Source organism: Kwoniella pini, chromosome 2, assembly GCF_000512605.2.
Source record: "Kwoniella pini CBS 10737 chromosome 2, complete sequence".
NCBI classification, from domain to species: domain Eukaryota; kingdom Fungi; phylum Basidiomycota; class Tremellomycetes; order Tremellales; family Cryptococcaceae; genus Kwoniella; species Kwoniella pini.
Genome location: NC_091717.1, coordinates 519,303 through 534,909, shown reverse-complemented (window position 1 = coordinate 534,909; position 15,607 = coordinate 519,303). Strand labels below are relative to the sequence as shown.

The following is a 15,607-nucleotide window of genomic DNA, read 5'->3' as shown; positions in this document are numbered from 1 at the left end:
TAGCACATCTCTTACAATTCGAATGATCTCATAGTAAACACAGACCACAATTAGACAACAACAACGACGCCTACACTTTACAATCTGCGATATAGCTTGATTTGATTCACTCCGGGCGGCATTGCACCAGTCTGATAACATAACGAAGAGCGATTTAGAAGTTACTTACTGAGAAACTCATCCGAATAACATAAAATCTCAATATCAACCTATCACCTAGAAGATTTTACACTAATCCAGCTTATACGTTATTTACAAGCTGAGCGATAGATACAAAGGAAACAGAGGAACCTTACACAAAGCTAGATAAGCTTTTAGATATTCTCATTTTAAACTCAACTAAGACCATTTGGCAGCCCTACAAAAGCTTCAGAAATCGTCGAGATGGCGGATCCAACATATTCGCCTCATCAGATAGGTGAATTATTATTCGAAAAAGAGCCAAAGTATCTTCCCCAACAACAACATATTCCTTTATCCTCATCATCATCGATAAATCAAAGCTATCATTCTAGATTCCGCTACCATGCTCAGCCACAATCTCAAGCCTCAATTCAGCTTTACGATTCTTACTTTCCTCCACAAGCTCAGTCAAGCTCATCATCAAATTACTCGTCATCTAAACAAACAACGCAAACTCAAACGAATAATGTTGATGAGATAATTTATCGATATTCCTCAGAATTCGACCGTATCACTCAAGCTCCGGGCACTCCCACTGTAGGGATTTATTCTCAGGATGGACTTTGGGATGAGGATGATTTAGATTTTAATCCAAAACATTCAGGAGGAGCTTCGAGTAGTCGTAAGAGTACTTTAACAGATAAGAAGAACAACAGAAGTGGAACTATTTACACTGCTACACCTGTTGAAGGGAAGAGCTGGACTTGGAGAAGACCCAGTATGTCACAGCTCAACAGTCCTAGTATCGCTGTTGAGACACAGCCACCTATGCCTTTGACGGCTCCTCCGAAAGGATTGGAGAAGAAGAAAAGCAAAGGTCTGCTTAGGGGTAAAGGACGACGAGGGGAATTGTTCGTAAATGTGGCTAGTGATCCAGATGAGTCGGTGAGTCTGAAATTGTTCACTGCGACGACTTGCGGCACTGATCACCTCTTCATAGTTCGAGGCTCCCCCACCTCTGCCTATTCCGGCTACTCCATCATCCTTCATCACCGAATCGACACCCGCATCGTACTCCTCTTCAACATTTTCACCTGTCAATTACCCTTCACCCATCTTGGACACACCATCACTGATCTCCACACCGCCCCTCACCGTAGCAAGCGCAAGTACGAACAAACCGTCCAAAGCTGCCTCGTCTTGGAAAAGGGGTATGCAAAAGATCTTCAAATCCAAGTCATCAATAGCATTACGTGAAGCGGCGCAGAAGGAGGCATCAATGTCTCCACCACCACCAATGCCCAATCCACCTTTACCACCTACGACGAGTCGCCTCGAGAAGCCATTTTCATCTACACCACCTACTGAGATGGATCAAAGAAGGATAAAGGAGAGCATTCCTTTGCACACAGCGGGATACCTTTCAACTCCACCATCAGCAACGACAGATGCCTTTGTCACACCATTATTTCCTAATTTCCCCACCGATCCCTTTGCATCGAGTCTAGATCTTACCTGCAACAATCCAATCCCCTCGCCGACTGTCGAAGCACTGCGTCCATCGTTGAAACATAATTCACCTAGCCTAAGGGACTTGAAGAGTTTCTTACCCAATGCAACAAAGCCGGCGATACTGAAGGCTAAAAGTTTCGCGACTCTGCACCAACGTGAGGATCATCGTTCGACAGTGACCAAAATAAATACACAAAGCCGAGCAAATCATTCTAGCAAATTGTCGAAGCGTATGAGTTCTTTGGTTGGATTAAACGTCTTTGCCTATTCTGCACCTGAACGAGCAGGCTCAAACCTTGTTACTTCGGAATATTTGGAACGACCTCCTACTCAAGCATCACTCGCACCACCAATTGAAAGTCCCCCGCTCTTACCCCCTCAACCATCTTATTTCACAAAGGCATCCAGATCCTCTTCTTTGCCTTCGATCACTACTGATTCATCCTCCTCACCGGAAGAAAGCCCTACTCTGAGCATTCAACCACCGAATGCGCCCCTTCCTCCCATTCCAGGTTCCTCGTCTACCTCGAATCTTACGGCACCTATGCAACGTAGTGGTTCTGGTGCAGTACTTCTACCGAGATCGAGATCGACAAGTATGAGTTTCAAATCACCGCCGACTAGTTCATCTTTCTTCGATTTGTACGAACAGCTTGGAATCTGGCCCAGTGCAGAGAAGGATAAGAAGGAAATACAAGAAGAGCCAGAGGAGATCTCTGACACCGCAGGAATCGAGTGTGAGAAGCTACAGGCTATATCAAACATAACAGCTGCTGAGGAGGAGAAGGAAAATATATCGCCGCCTGTTGAGGTTTTCACAACTGCCGAAGAGGATCTTGAGCATGCCGTTGATATCACAGAGGACATCTCGAAATCTCAAGTTCAACTCAACATGCCTAGATCCAATACGGACAGCTCAATAGCAAGTTGGAATGTCGCTCTCAACTCGTTCCCCGCTGCTCCATGCGGAGACGTGCTTGATTTCGGATTACCTTATGTAGCAGATGAAGAAGGTTTTGAACCAATGGCTTCCGGATCTCAGGAACCACATGATCAATCGGATGCTCTAAGCATTGTAGCTGTAGCTGCTTCCTCAAGAAACAGTTCTCACCAGACTACCGTGGACAATTCGATGTCAACGGACAAGAGAGGCTCGGGATCAACGGTCACTCACGCCACATCTGTGGGAATGAGTCATTTAGCTTCTTCGTCTTCTTCAAAACGTCCAGGTCGTGCAGCAGGAAGTGGAAACTCGTCAAGGGATAATAGTACCCCTGGATCTCGAGATGATGTAACGGACCGCGAGGAGATATTGGAAGACTCGGAAGACGATGATGTCCCATTATCAAAGCTACACCCTGAAGCTGCTGCTGCACAGTTGCAGCGCAGGGAAACCAGAAAGAGGACTCGTCAAGCTCGATTAGACAAACAGGCCAAGGCTGTAGAAAGAAGGAAAAGCGAGAAGACACAAGGGAGAAATCCTGGTGGAGAGCATAGTTGGGATGGAGAAGGTGGAGTTCCTCCTGGTATACTATCGAAAAAATTAGAGCTTGTGATTAGTAGAAGAGCTGAAAACGAAGCCGCTATTGCTATAGCCAGGATCGCAGAAGGATCCGCTGTATCGAATCCAGTACAAGGATTGAAAGCTCATCGGTCCATGAGGGAGAATGTCCCAACACAACTCGATCATGGAGTACGGAGAGCTCAAAGTCAAGGTCATGCTCATGTTTCATTGGTCTCGCCAACTTTCAAAGATACTCCTGCAGTACCGCCAATCCGAACCGCCATCCCGCTTCGACATCCCCAGACCTATGGTCTTTTCAATCCGGAAAGTGCTATCTCGCCCACAAATACTTCTTTCGGTAGGACCCCTTCTGCCAAACACGGCGATTCGAATTCTGTGGTCGCTATGCTTGGGCACAACCATCAAGAACCATCAGCTAGCTATGGCCAAGGCCGTAGTCAAGCATATCCTATGTCACAGCCTATGGCTGTATACGATCGATCAAGGCAAAATTCAGTAGCGACCACCGTGTCATCAAGACTTCCACCTGCTCCCAATGGCACTCGGGCTCCATCAAGACAAGACGATTTACCGATATTGTCAGCTCAGGTGACTCGCAGTAATACAAATGCTACCCAATATTCAATCGCTTCTTCCGCTGTACCAAGAGTCAGAGCACACTCCAATGGGTTATCGCCGATAACGACCCACAAGGAGGATTCAGCCGCTCTACACGTTAGATCGACCACGGAACCTATCCCTTCAACATCCGCATCCAAAAATACCACGGTGCTCCCAATAGCCAACAACGCCTCAGCAGGTCCAGCCCAAAGAGTCCACGCCACTGTACCTGCTTTCATATCTGCGCTAAATGGAAAGAAAATCATGCTTGACTTGACAACTACAACAACGGCTCGTGAAGTACTGGTGAACACTTATCATAAGGGTGATCTTGCAGACGCTAGTGTGGGCAAAAGCTGGGTACTCTGCGAGATATTCGCTGAGATGGGGTGCGGTGAGTTCGAAGACCTGCTTCCCGTTCTGGTTGCTCTATATGGAAAGGCGAATGAAGCTGATTTGTATATGTTGGGTCTGCAGAAAGACAAATCAGAGAGTATGAACCTCTGTTACCCATTGTCAAAGGGTGGGATAGTACCGCAAAATTCAATTGTCTTGTATTCAAGCAAAGTAATAGAGGTATGCCAACCTGGGCGAGGGTGAGTCGATCTTTCCGGAAGTATGGTAAGAAAGATTGAAAAACTGCTGATTATGCTTTGCGATGTATGGCCAGGCTGTACCTACTAATCCACCTATGTTGGGTCAATGGGTCCAGTATGAGACTAAGAAAGGTAAATGGACGAAGAGATGGTTGGAGACCAGAGGCGGTCAAGTGTTTTTAGCGAAGAACGAGAAGGTAAGTGAAAGTCCAGTTCTAGTTGTATTACAAGAAATGCTGATTGATTTCTGGTATTACAGAACAAAGACGAAGTTCACTTCAATTCGTTATTCTTCGACATTTACGCCATTACTCGAGGATATGATTCGCCTAGACCTGCTACATTTATGCTTAAGCGAGGTAAGCGCATATCTCCTATTTCCATTTACATCGAGAGGTAATTTGAATTAAAGTAATGGTTGATATAGTTGAACCCGCATCGAATTTTGAAGATTCACAAGATTACGCTCATATTTTCTCATGCGATGAAGGAATAGCATTTAAATTGATGGCTGCGATATATGATGCAAAAGTGAGTTTCCTAGAATCTCATCAAAACGTTTGTATGTTCTTTTTTTAGCTAATGTTGATATGAATTTTAAGAGTTATTCAATTGCTCAAAGTTATCCTCAAATGATAAATAATCAATTACCTTCACCAAGCTCAAATTCAAATGCGAATCATTCTGGATCAATGAGAAAACATTCAAATATTTCTTCTGTACAAAATGTTATCTCTTCAAAACCTTTAATTAATCTTGAAAATGATGATCAAAATCATAAATCAGGTTTCACAGGTAAAGGATTATTAAAATTGTAATTGTAATGAAATGTTGTTCGAGATTAGAAATAAAGTGCTAAGAACATATAAAGGGATTTAAGGATATGAAAGATTAGATAAGTTTGAACCTTTTTCATTGGACCAATTATTGTATTTTGTATTATATGTGTTTTAACGCTTCAATTGATTATAATGAAATACATATGCTCATTATCAAGAATTCAAGTATTTGTTATTTGACATCTTCACTTTGAAGATTTTCAGATTGATACGATTGATTTATCATTTATGTCCGTTCACATCAATCCATACATTTCGTGTCTATAAAGCCGAATCCGTCTAAAGTATCAAGAAGAAAATTTCCGCAAGTTTCATATTATCCTCTCCTTTTTCCTTGGGTTATAATCTTCCAAATATGAGTCCAATTACGACGTATACCAAAGTTAATCTATCGTAATTAATTTATCAATATTTGCTATATCCTTTTAATGTGATTTTTCGAGGTGTACTTACGGTGGAGTCAAAACTGCATAACTCCATGAAATGGTCTTACTAATTAATCTTTCAAATGCATCGCCTGAAGCAGCTTGTGTAATTTGAGCTAAAGTCAGAGCGGGAGGCTATCAAACATAGGTAATTAAGTATGATATTAGTCAATTGTGATCATATAGTATAATATTTAAGTAATTCTTAAAGTAGATAATACTTGGGAAAGGTTTGAACTCACCGAAGAAACCAATAAGATAGCAGATAAAATGAATACTGGATCTTCAGCCGCTTCGAAAGGATCAAATTTGGCCAAAAGTGCAATTACAGGTAACATTAATAAAGGAACAATTACCATTCGACTTATAACAGCTACGAAAACAGTTTTGTTTTCTCCTGGATATGCTGATGATTTAGATTTGCCAGATGAATGATCATTTTGGAATCTGGATTTGAAGTATCCCAGTAATCCACCGTTGTTTTGTTCCTTCTTAGATGGGATATGTATAGTACCTGATCCTGGTTTGACTTCTGGTGGTGAGTAAAAGAATGCACCCAGTACTACCAATGTTACTGGGACTAATTGTACGCCGCCCGCCGTATCAGTGAAAAGCAGAGCTACCTGAATGGGTGAAAATAAAGTATTACTCACTTGAGCATTGTCCTGCACTTTTGATGGCTTGTTCTAAGGGTTTGATTCTTGCCATCTGAGCTTGAAGAGGAGGTATCATAGCAATAAAAATGGATAGAAGAGCGGCATACATGGGTACAGTCATGAAATCGTTGATGGCTTTCATAATTGTCTTTGACCGATGCTTAGCTTTGTATAGGAGAGATTGGAAAGCTGATTTAGGAGGTTCTGTTTGCCTTCGTCTCAACGATCCAGGAGTAAGGGTTCCCTACATCAGGGTTTCGCGGTGATCAGCTCTTACCTCGAATATGGTACAAGCGAAACCACTCACCCATTCTTCGTCCTCAGGCTCACTCTCACTACTGTCCTCCTCAATCAAAGCGATATGGTGCATCTTGGGCTGCTCAGGTAAACCCCAAAATTCTCTTCCACTTTCTGTTCTGTTCAGTTTCTTTCGATGTCGACTTAAGGATGAACTTCTGCGGGACATCACGCTGTATCCGGCAGTCGAACCCCTTTTCACCATAGGTGGGTGCATAGAATGAGCTGATCCAGCTGTAAAAGGTAAACTAGGTGAATTTGGAGATTGATTCGGGAACTGTCCAGATGGATTCAGTCGCTCATCATGCTCATCACGTGAGATGTCCTCTGCAGAAGTGAAAAACGGATCGGTTTCCCTTGCACCGGGATGAGGTACTAAAGGTTCAGGAGATTGTACAGCATGATCATTGAGTATTGGTTGAAGATGTTGAGGATTGGAGCTATCAATTTCCACCGCTTCGTCATCTGCTTGAGAAAGAAGTTTGACTCCCCAAGACCATCGTAACTGGGTTGTTGTGTAAGCGGTACTCGAGAAGGGTCGATTCACTACTCACCATCATACCGAGTGTAGAGTATAACACCAAGTAAGTCAAAGCTCGACCAAGCATTTGATCTTTGGTATCATGTTCATCCCATTTCAATCCTGGAACCTCAATAACAAGCGACTATGTCCACATTTCGCATCAGTTCTGCATGCAGCTTATGACTCAACTGGAACTGACCTGAATCAAGGCAATAGGCAAGGAATTACTACGGTTGTCTGTCAGCTATATTCAAAGAGGTTGGTGGACCAGCTTACCTGTTTTGGAACATCGCAGCACACATGGCATAAGCACTATATCCACCAAACCAGACATATGATCAGTTATGTGTGTCGGACTGATGACTAGCGGCAATTTCACGCACGTTTGTGACTTTTTCAACTTGAACAATTTGGCTAGAGCCCATGCTACCCCTGCTGATAAGCCGGTCACTACTACGAAGCTATGAGAAAGGATCGTGTCAGCTGGTCGGACGACCCATTCCCTGATATTCTGTAATAAGTGAGATATCTACCCAAGAGGGATGATCCACATTTCCTTCAGCTTAGCAGGAGTTAGAGAGTAAGCTACCTGTCAAATCTGTTTGTCAGTTTTCTGGTCATACATGGTCAGGGGAAATCAGGGGAAAAGCAATGAAACACAAACAACTCACCTTAGAAAACAGCAGAGCAGGGGTGAATAGCGAAACATTGATAACGTTCAATTTTCTCTGAGTAGCCTTATCGGTAACACCAACTCTGGAGAGAGTATATCCAGCTAGACATAGTATGAATACTTGTACAACAGACTGAATTCTAATCGTCAGCTATGGCCGATATCCGTCAAATCCATGCAGCTCACCTCGAATACGGTGACAAGGAGAACTTTGACTGTTCATGAGATAAGCTCCTGCTCTTGGGGTCCTGCCGCATCAATGAATATCACAACTTACTAGGTACAGTATCGTCGAGACCCATGGAGCCGGGTTGTGCTATGATTGGACTTGAAGGTATTGGGAAGTAAGTCAAGTGGGTAGTGAACTATAAGAAGGGTGCTCTTTTCGCTTGTTGTTATCTTTGTTCGCAGTCGGTTTGCCGCTGGCGTGACGTCGAGATTGAATTGATCGTATTACGTAAAACCGAGAGATTGTCCAGGCACGTCAACATGAAGTGGAGGCAGCACGAACAGAAGTCTCAAAATGATACACGCTTGGACCTATATAAGTAGATTTCATCACTCAACAATTCATCTTGATCTCTTTCCTCTACTTCTCACCTTATGAACACCTCAATGGTTGAGCTGGAAATATGGATGAAGGATCCGAAACGAAGATAGAAGGCGTCAAGCAGGATACGCCTGATCTAGGGTTAGAGCTGGTCACGGATGGCTACTATCGTCACAATGATATAGTTTTTAGCTATCTTAGCAAGTTGAGTAAACCTCATGTAAGTCACTAGTGATGATAATGAAGCATTCTATTTATACTCTTGGGTAACTCAGGCAGATGCTATGGGCTCTCTGATACACGGTGAAGCTCTCGTACATCCTAATCATCCACTTCGATCACCGGGAGATGAGGGCATAACTCTATACATTGGTATGTCAGCTTTGTTCAAAGAAATGAACCTGCCACGGAAGCTGACGAGACAGTAGGTATTGATAAGCTAGGAAAGCCAAGATTGTTTTGGAAGATTAAACAACTTCAGTATCTACAGTATTATATTCACGAGATGCGCCTCACTAACCCCTCTTGGATCGAATATCATCGAAAAAGGCAAGAGCTACTTCAAGAGGAAGCCAATGAGACCCGAGTGAACGCGTTGTCAAAACCGTCTGTGGAGGAAGGTAAACATGATTGGGTACCATTGCCTAGCTATGCGATTCGAGGTAGTGACTTGGACTCAGTAGTGAGTCGAATTTAGTCATGGCATCGGGGATTGAGCTGACGATAGGTATGCTCAGATCCCGATCACCTTCGACAGCGCGACAGTCCTCAAGAAGGTAGCCAATCAGATCACAAAAGATGGTAAAGCTGTTGATCGAAATATCAGAAATGGGTACCCGGTCAAACCTTTCCATCCGAATCATTGGGAGGCAAAGAAGGATGATTTTACCCCTGGGCCGGGTTTACGAAAAGGTCCAGAGAAACAGGGAAGGAGTGACTTCGCCAATCAAAACAAAAATGAAGGATCTGAAGCAGCAGGATGGGGTGGGTTTCCCTTGTCCAAGAATTCTGTGCAATTGGATGGCCAAGATATGGAGAAGGGTGAGTCATTTGCCGCACCGTTGGTATAGATACAAAACGCATGAAGGGATACGTTGAAATAAAGCTAAATTGGGAGGATAGGTCTTACCGAGCCGCTCGCTGAAAGTGAATTTCCACAAAATCAGTCTGATCCGAAGCCCACTCTCACGACTCCTGATGTTTCCACCGTTTCGCCCCCTAGCCCCTCATGCACCTCTCCATTTTCTAGTGATCTCGGTGCGTCTTACCACTATCATTGTCAACAAGCTTTCATCACGGCAATTTGCGGTGGCCTGCTCGCTTCCATGCCTGCATCTCAACAACCAACGTCAGATGAAGATGAGGAGAACACAATAATGGATATTCCTCCCAACATCGGACGAAGTCTGTTCATTGCGTTATGTATCACAAAGTGGGAAAAGGATCCAAAAATCGTCACTGAGATTGGTTGGTGCGCCGTTTGGTGGCAGAAAGCTGTCCCTGATGAAGAAGGGTCTAATGGGGCGTCAAGTGGTTATGAGGAAATGAGGGATATGGGCCATTTTGTGTGAGTTTTACTAATCGATAGATCGTGCATTCATTGTCTGACATGTGCGCCAAGTGTCCAAGAGCACTTGATCCAAAAACGTAACAAAGATACTCAACCGGATTACAAAGATGACTACCTTTTCGGCGATTCCTTACCTATCTTGGAAGCAAAGATGGGTGCGGATATAAGACGAAAAATTGATGAACTTTCTGCCAAGGCTGGAAATGGACCTATCTGTGAGTCCCTGCCTGTGTTTCCTATAAGAGAGATGGCTCACGCTGCCAATAGATATCATCACGCATTCTGCGGATGGAGCAGAGGTAGATCTAAAAAGTGTTGGACTGGATATCTCGGACACTACGATAAATCATCAACCCGACGGCTGGGAAGTACCACCTTATATGTGTGCATCAGGTTGCAGCGCTGTGTTCGTTATTGTAGGTCTTTCCGATCAACTTGTTATATCGATGTACTACGGCGTTTGGGGACTGATATGTGCACCTAGAATACGGCCACCCTTTTCGGTTCTATCGAGAACGTCTCACCAATGACAATCGATGGCGTGAGATACGCTGGACGAACGAAACGATCCCTCCAAAACATAGCTCTAACCATGTTTGGTAATGATCCGGATAGAAAGCCGGAAAAATGCGGGAACGCTGGGAATGACGCTGTTGTGAGCTCGGGGTCCACAAAGCTGTAATGAATGTTGAATAGCATCTGACTGTACAACTGCATTAGTACACACTCGCGATATTCATTGAGGGTAAGTCCATAGCATTTCGCTCTGTTACAAGAGGAGCTTGAAATCCTTGCGACTGGCCGCGCTGACCGTTCTTGTGTCCAGTAATGACTGGAGCGACTCTCCCAGAGTTGCGAGGCGACTACGCGAATGGCCAATTTCCAAGATCCAGTACCGTGACTGACGGGCAAGATCAACCAAGCTCCATGAGGTTTGGAAACCCTGAGAGGCCAGCAAGTGATGCACTTCTGGAAAATGACGCCGGCGAAGCAGGACAGGGGGTATGCGATGATGAGGATGACTTCCTCGAGGACGAGATGATCAAGGGTATTTACTATGAGGATGAAGATGGCAATCTGATCGAGATGGACGACTGATCCGGCTTCGGACTGTCTCACGAGGATGCATTCATGAACTATTTGTTTGGCTTTTATCACCGTTTCATCCGAAGTTGTTGTATATATTATTTCAAGATGTTGTATATGAACGAATGAATTTCATGCACTTAGCTCATCGGACTATTAGGTTACTAGAATCTAGTCCGCTCGGGGAACATCCATAACACAATTTATGGTTTTATGCATTTCAATTACAAGTGATACAATCATGCACACTTTCTATAACATACTCTCACCGTTACATACTCACAATCTTCGTGTTTATATCCATATACTGTCTCACGTTCATCCTCTGCTACCATCCTAATTGTCGAAAGTACCGTATGCCACTCCACATCATTCAGTTCTGTAAGTTGTATCGGCCTGTTTGGTTTTTTCGCTGGCTCGGCGTTTGAGTTCCCACAGCTGCTTACCGTCTTTCCACAAAGAGATATTGTCGGCTCCAGACGAGACTTCAATCGTGCCCTGTTGATCATACATAGAAAGGATGGGTAAGCCGAAATCTTTTTGACACTCAGCTGTCACTGTAAGATTGAGGAGACTTACAGTCTTTTCCAATTTGTATAATTGGCGATCACCACGATTCGTAGGGCATGCTCTGGTCAATTCCTCTATAGCATTTTCTAGACTGGTAATGACAGTGCCCTGATCCATCTTCATTGAAATCGTATAGCTATTGCCTTGTGAAGTATTTCCATGGGTCAGATCGTCATGAAAATTTCGACAAAGTAGCTTTTAAATCAGGTGCCTTCTTGAGCCCTTCATTGTCATTGTCACTTTCAAAGTCTGTATTCAGAGGGCCTGCCGAATTCGCATTCTCATTCTGGACCGAAGTGTCAGCAAGGGATGAGTCATGTTCATCTTTTCGTTGTTTGACACCTTCAGCAAGAATGTCTTTCCATTCTGAAGGCTCTCTAGTTTCAATGCTGGTATCAGGTCCAGTAGCCTGGTTCCTATTACCTGTGGACGAATCAGCGAAAGCGCGCCTAGCGGGAAGATGCATCTGAAGTATGTGTCATAATACGCTAGTACAGCGCTAAGGACGTAATAGATAAGGAAGGACGGAGATGCGCGGTTCTAGAACTATTGTATGTTCCGGAAAGTTTGGCACGATACGCGTTTTTGCACCATAGATGGCCACCTTCTGACCTTTGCTGTTCTGCAATGTATATGCAACAATACTGAGTTTCTGATTTGAATGCCCAGCTCAATACACTGCATTGCTTCTGGGCCATTCATTAATTGTGATTGCAGCATTGGATGATGAGCTATTTGATCACTTCTGAAGGTCAAACTAGGCAATCATACAAACCTTAATTTTTCTCCACCAAAAGCTCTGTGGCACTGCTTATCACCGCTTCTGACAGCTGTGCATTGCAGATGCACTTTTAAAAGCTCACCTGAGACTCCTACAGGATGCTGTACATGGTCTAAAGGTTACTGCTGAGTAAAAAGATGAAGCTGTCATCATATAAAACGAAGCCAATAGTGAACTTCCCAGAATGGTATCTATGGTGTAAAAACGCATATCGTGCCAAACTTTTCGGAACATACAATATACATATATATACCGAACACTGTATCTAAGTTACTACTATTTCTCCCTAAGAAATGTATATCTCGTGAACCTCGTCTCGAACTCTACTTAGCAACCTTCGTACTCGCTTTCCGGTCCTGCTCAGGGGATATCGGTGTATCGTCTCGACCGCTTATCACAGTATGTCCAATACGCCCAATGAGGGATGATTCTGCCTTGGCTGCTTACCTGTAGTATCCTTAGGGACAACAGTCCATCCACTTGATGCAGTCGTTTCGTAAATTTGTGGAGGTCCTGGAACGACAGGAGGTGGCGGAAATTGAGAGACTGACAAAGCTGGAGCATGAGAAGGAGGAGCCACAGGTGAAGGAGGGGGGAGAACTGAAGGAGCTGTAGGGAAGTTCGACATGGCTGAATGCTTAGGAGTTATCGACGCCATAGGACGTCTGGAATCCCCTGAGCCACTCAACCCTCCTGTGTCGCCAGGAAAAGTTTGCCTTGGATCTGAGGGAAGTTCTACGGAGTCAATATTGTCGGCTCCTTCATTTGTTTGGTAAAGGGAGATATATCTATTGATCCCCTGTCTGCCTGATCCGGTCTGTTCATCATTTGATTTATTGGGGGAAGTCATGGTCGTATGCTTGGTCGCGATATAGTGGTTATTATCAAAACGATTGATCGATGATTGAACTACGAATGGTTGAGTTGTGTTATTTATTAATGTGGAAAGCCGTCTGTTGTATGTTGGGCAGGAGTGATGAATAGCGAATGTCTGTTGGGAGAAAACATTTTCTAAGTCGGATATCCCCCTTTTTATATATGACAGCTGGTATACAAAAACCAGGTAGGATCGTAGTGGGGCGTCTGGTCTTCCACTAGTCTTACATCGAACATGTGGTCGAGACCTAATATGGCCTTCCCATGTATAGTCTTTTTACGCTTTTTATTGACGCCCAGACTAACAGGGTCTTCGTGCCTCTGAATATACTATAACATCTCTGCATCTTCGACGCAGTCTGGACTCAAAATCCTATAGACTTCTTTCGTATCTGCTTCTTTTCTGTTTCTTCTCATTGCCCATACTGAAAGCATTCGATCAAGCTTGCATTTCAAATGCGTTCGAGATTCAAACACGGCCTTATCTCACAGATTTGCTTCTTGTTACAGCTTCTTGTCAAAGCCTGGATGAGCAGGTCACGAGTGCAATCATTTCATATGCGTAAGTGAGCTAGATCTTTAAAAGGATCATCACCACCGAAGCTAATGACCAAGGACGAGACTGCAACACGCCGGTCATGTCGCACGTCATTCGACTGCTGCTGGGGCGACAAGGGGTCAGTATTGTAAACCAATGTTCCTCATATCGACTTTTCAAATGTAAAGGCCATGTCTCGGTCTAGAGACTCAGACTGTAACATGCGTCCTAGCTACAGTAGAATCTTATCAAAACATTGTAAATTATTTGGGTCAAACAACACCGCTTGTCCCAAACTCAATAAGCCCTATCTGAATGGACGATTCAACGGTCTATTTTTTGAACCTAACATGCATACTGCTTATACTACATTCACGCAATATCTAAAATTTGGAACGGTGCTTGGATAAGAGGGTGGAGATCCTAGGTCCTATTGCGGTCTAAGGGTCATACCAGCTTATTTACCAGTAGACTCATCAGAAACCTTTTCCCATTCATCATCAGGGCTGTCATCACTTTGTCTTTCAAGCGTTTGACCCGGGGTCTGGGGACTAAAAATATATCGGCCAATCTCAGCAGCGGGACCATAGGCTGTAGGTATCGGCTAGAGACCATCAAAGTCATCTTAACATCATCCCGAGAACTGAGTGAGGAAACTCGCGACTTGTCCGTTGGACTCAGGTGCATTAGGTCGTGAGCCAAAGCGATGACGTTGTGCCGTATCAGCCTGAACAGCCGTCTGGCCGTCCAATGGCTTGAAGTATTTGGCTACTAGCTCAGAGGGAGACGTATAGGCGTCAGGTGCAGCCTAGAAACGATCAAGGTTACCTTAGCATCATCACAATGGCATCATGAAAGTGGCATAATAGCAATATGTTGCTCCGGAGACTTACCGAATCCTGGTGGTGCTGGGTGGCATTAGGTCCTGACCCAGAAGAGCTGTTGGTGGGCCAGTGATTATCATCAGGGACGCTCACATCAGGATCGGAATCAGTAGCGTCTGCTAGCTCGGTGGGCTGGGCCGTGGCGCCGGCTGTAGGAGGAGGATTTGCCTCTCTTCCACTTTCGGTGCTGGGAGGGACCCAGTCACTGGTGTGCTGGTTTGTATCAGGGGATCCCGAGTCGCCAAATCCTGTCTCAAAACGGAAGCCGCTGTTGCTGCCACCATAAATCCCTACTCCTCCAGTCTGCAAAGGACCAGAGTTGAGTCAATCAGCTTGTGTCAGACACACATTGAATTTGTTTATAATGCTATTTGGTGATTGACCTAGAATCGGAGAGTAGTCTCACATTGTCACCAAAGTGATTGATTCTACCCCTTCCTCCCTGAGGTAGATCTCCAGCTGAACCAGCAGATGTCCACGACATGTGAGAGTGTTGAGGATTCGAGGAGTTGCCAAGGTACTCATGAGCGGGTCGACTCCATGGAGCCCTGTTTGTTGGAAAATGATTTACGTTGCCATCATTATCGCCGTGGTATTCGCTTCCATTTCCATTTGAGGTCTGCACACCTCGTCGTTGAATATTGCCTTCAACGTTTCGGAGGACTCGGCCGTTTGTGCTAGACATAGTATTAGTTAGTTCTTGACTCTTTATGAGACGTATTCGATTGCGTAGTGAAAATATTTGGGGATTGGATCGGGAATGTGAATTGATGTTAAGAGAAAAGAAAGATGATTGTGAAGGCTAATAACCCTTTATATAGCTTTGACTTATGGCAACGAGGCCTTCTGAATCGACTCGATAGTGTATGTGTCATCGCTTAGCTTTTCAGATAGATAGGGGTTGATCGATAGGTTTAGGTCTTCTACAAGATCCGGAGTCTTCTTCCTACAACGATTTATATGATCCTCCATTATACACTGAC

The 15,607-nt window shown here is 44.3% G+C and overlaps 5 protein-coding genes across 5 annotated transcripts; 2 read left to right on the top strand and 3 right to left on the bottom strand.

Annotated features, from left to right (window-relative positions):
- Nucleotides 1-384: 384 nt before the first annotated feature.
- Nucleotides 385-5,174, top strand: I206_101525 (uncharacterized protein; the record flags this gene model as incomplete). Its single annotated transcript, XM_019158205.1, has 7 exons — nucleotides 385-1,068; nucleotides 1,124-4,154; nucleotides 4,238-4,356; nucleotides 4,431-4,553; nucleotides 4,616-4,715; nucleotides 4,784-4,887; nucleotides 4,959-5,174. The coding sequence occupies 7 exons, from the start codon at nucleotides 385-387 to the stop codon at nucleotides 5,172-5,174; spliced, it is 4,377 nt and encodes a 1,458-aa protein (XP_019008818.1).
- A 360-nt stretch (nucleotides 5,175-5,534) lies between these two features.
- Nucleotides 5,535-8,071, bottom strand: I206_101524 (uncharacterized protein; the record flags this gene model as incomplete). The annotated part of the gene is made up of 13 exons (XM_019158206.1): nucleotides 5,535-5,583; nucleotides 5,649-5,755; nucleotides 5,863-6,200; nucleotides 6,274-6,520; nucleotides 6,584-7,078; nucleotides 7,128-7,238; nucleotides 7,296-7,323; nucleotides 7,373-7,408; nucleotides 7,480-7,557; nucleotides 7,630-7,685; nucleotides 7,768-7,902; nucleotides 7,956-7,984; nucleotides 8,047-8,071. 13 exons carry the CDS (start codon nucleotides 8,069-8,071, stop codon nucleotides 5,535-5,537), a joined length of 1,734 nt encoding a protein of 577 aa, XP_019008819.1.
- A 330-nt stretch (nucleotides 8,072-8,401) lies between these two features.
- Nucleotides 8,402-10,987, top strand: I206_101523 (uncharacterized protein; the record flags this gene model as incomplete). Its single annotated transcript, XM_019158207.1, has 10 exons — nucleotides 8,402-8,539; nucleotides 8,595-8,691; nucleotides 8,748-9,001; nucleotides 9,057-9,360; nucleotides 9,442-9,886; nucleotides 9,941-10,104; nucleotides 10,157-10,305; nucleotides 10,374-10,544; nucleotides 10,610-10,634; nucleotides 10,716-10,987. The coding sequence occupies 10 exons, from the start codon at nucleotides 8,402-8,404 to the stop codon at nucleotides 10,985-10,987; spliced, it is 2,019 nt and encodes a 672-aa protein (XP_019008820.1).
- A 730-nt stretch (nucleotides 10,988-11,717) lies between these two features.
- I206_101522 (uncharacterized protein) lies at nucleotides 11,718-13,176 on the bottom strand (the record flags this gene model as incomplete). Its single annotated transcript, XM_019158209.1, has 2 exons — nucleotides 11,718-11,968; nucleotides 12,774-13,176. The coding sequence occupies 2 exons, from the start codon at nucleotides 13,174-13,176 to the stop codon at nucleotides 11,718-11,720; spliced, it is 654 nt and encodes a 217-aa protein (XP_019008822.1).
- Nucleotides 13,177-14,197: 1,021 nt separating this feature from the next.
- On the bottom strand, nucleotides 14,198-15,309 carry I206_101521 (uncharacterized protein; the record flags this gene model as incomplete). Its single annotated transcript, XM_019158210.1, has 4 exons — nucleotides 14,198-14,344; nucleotides 14,405-14,548; nucleotides 14,634-14,927; nucleotides 15,031-15,309. 4 exons carry the CDS (start codon nucleotides 15,307-15,309, stop codon nucleotides 14,198-14,200), a joined length of 864 nt encoding a protein of 287 aa, XP_019008823.1.
- Between the last annotated feature and the right edge of the window lie 298 nt (nucleotides 15,310-15,607).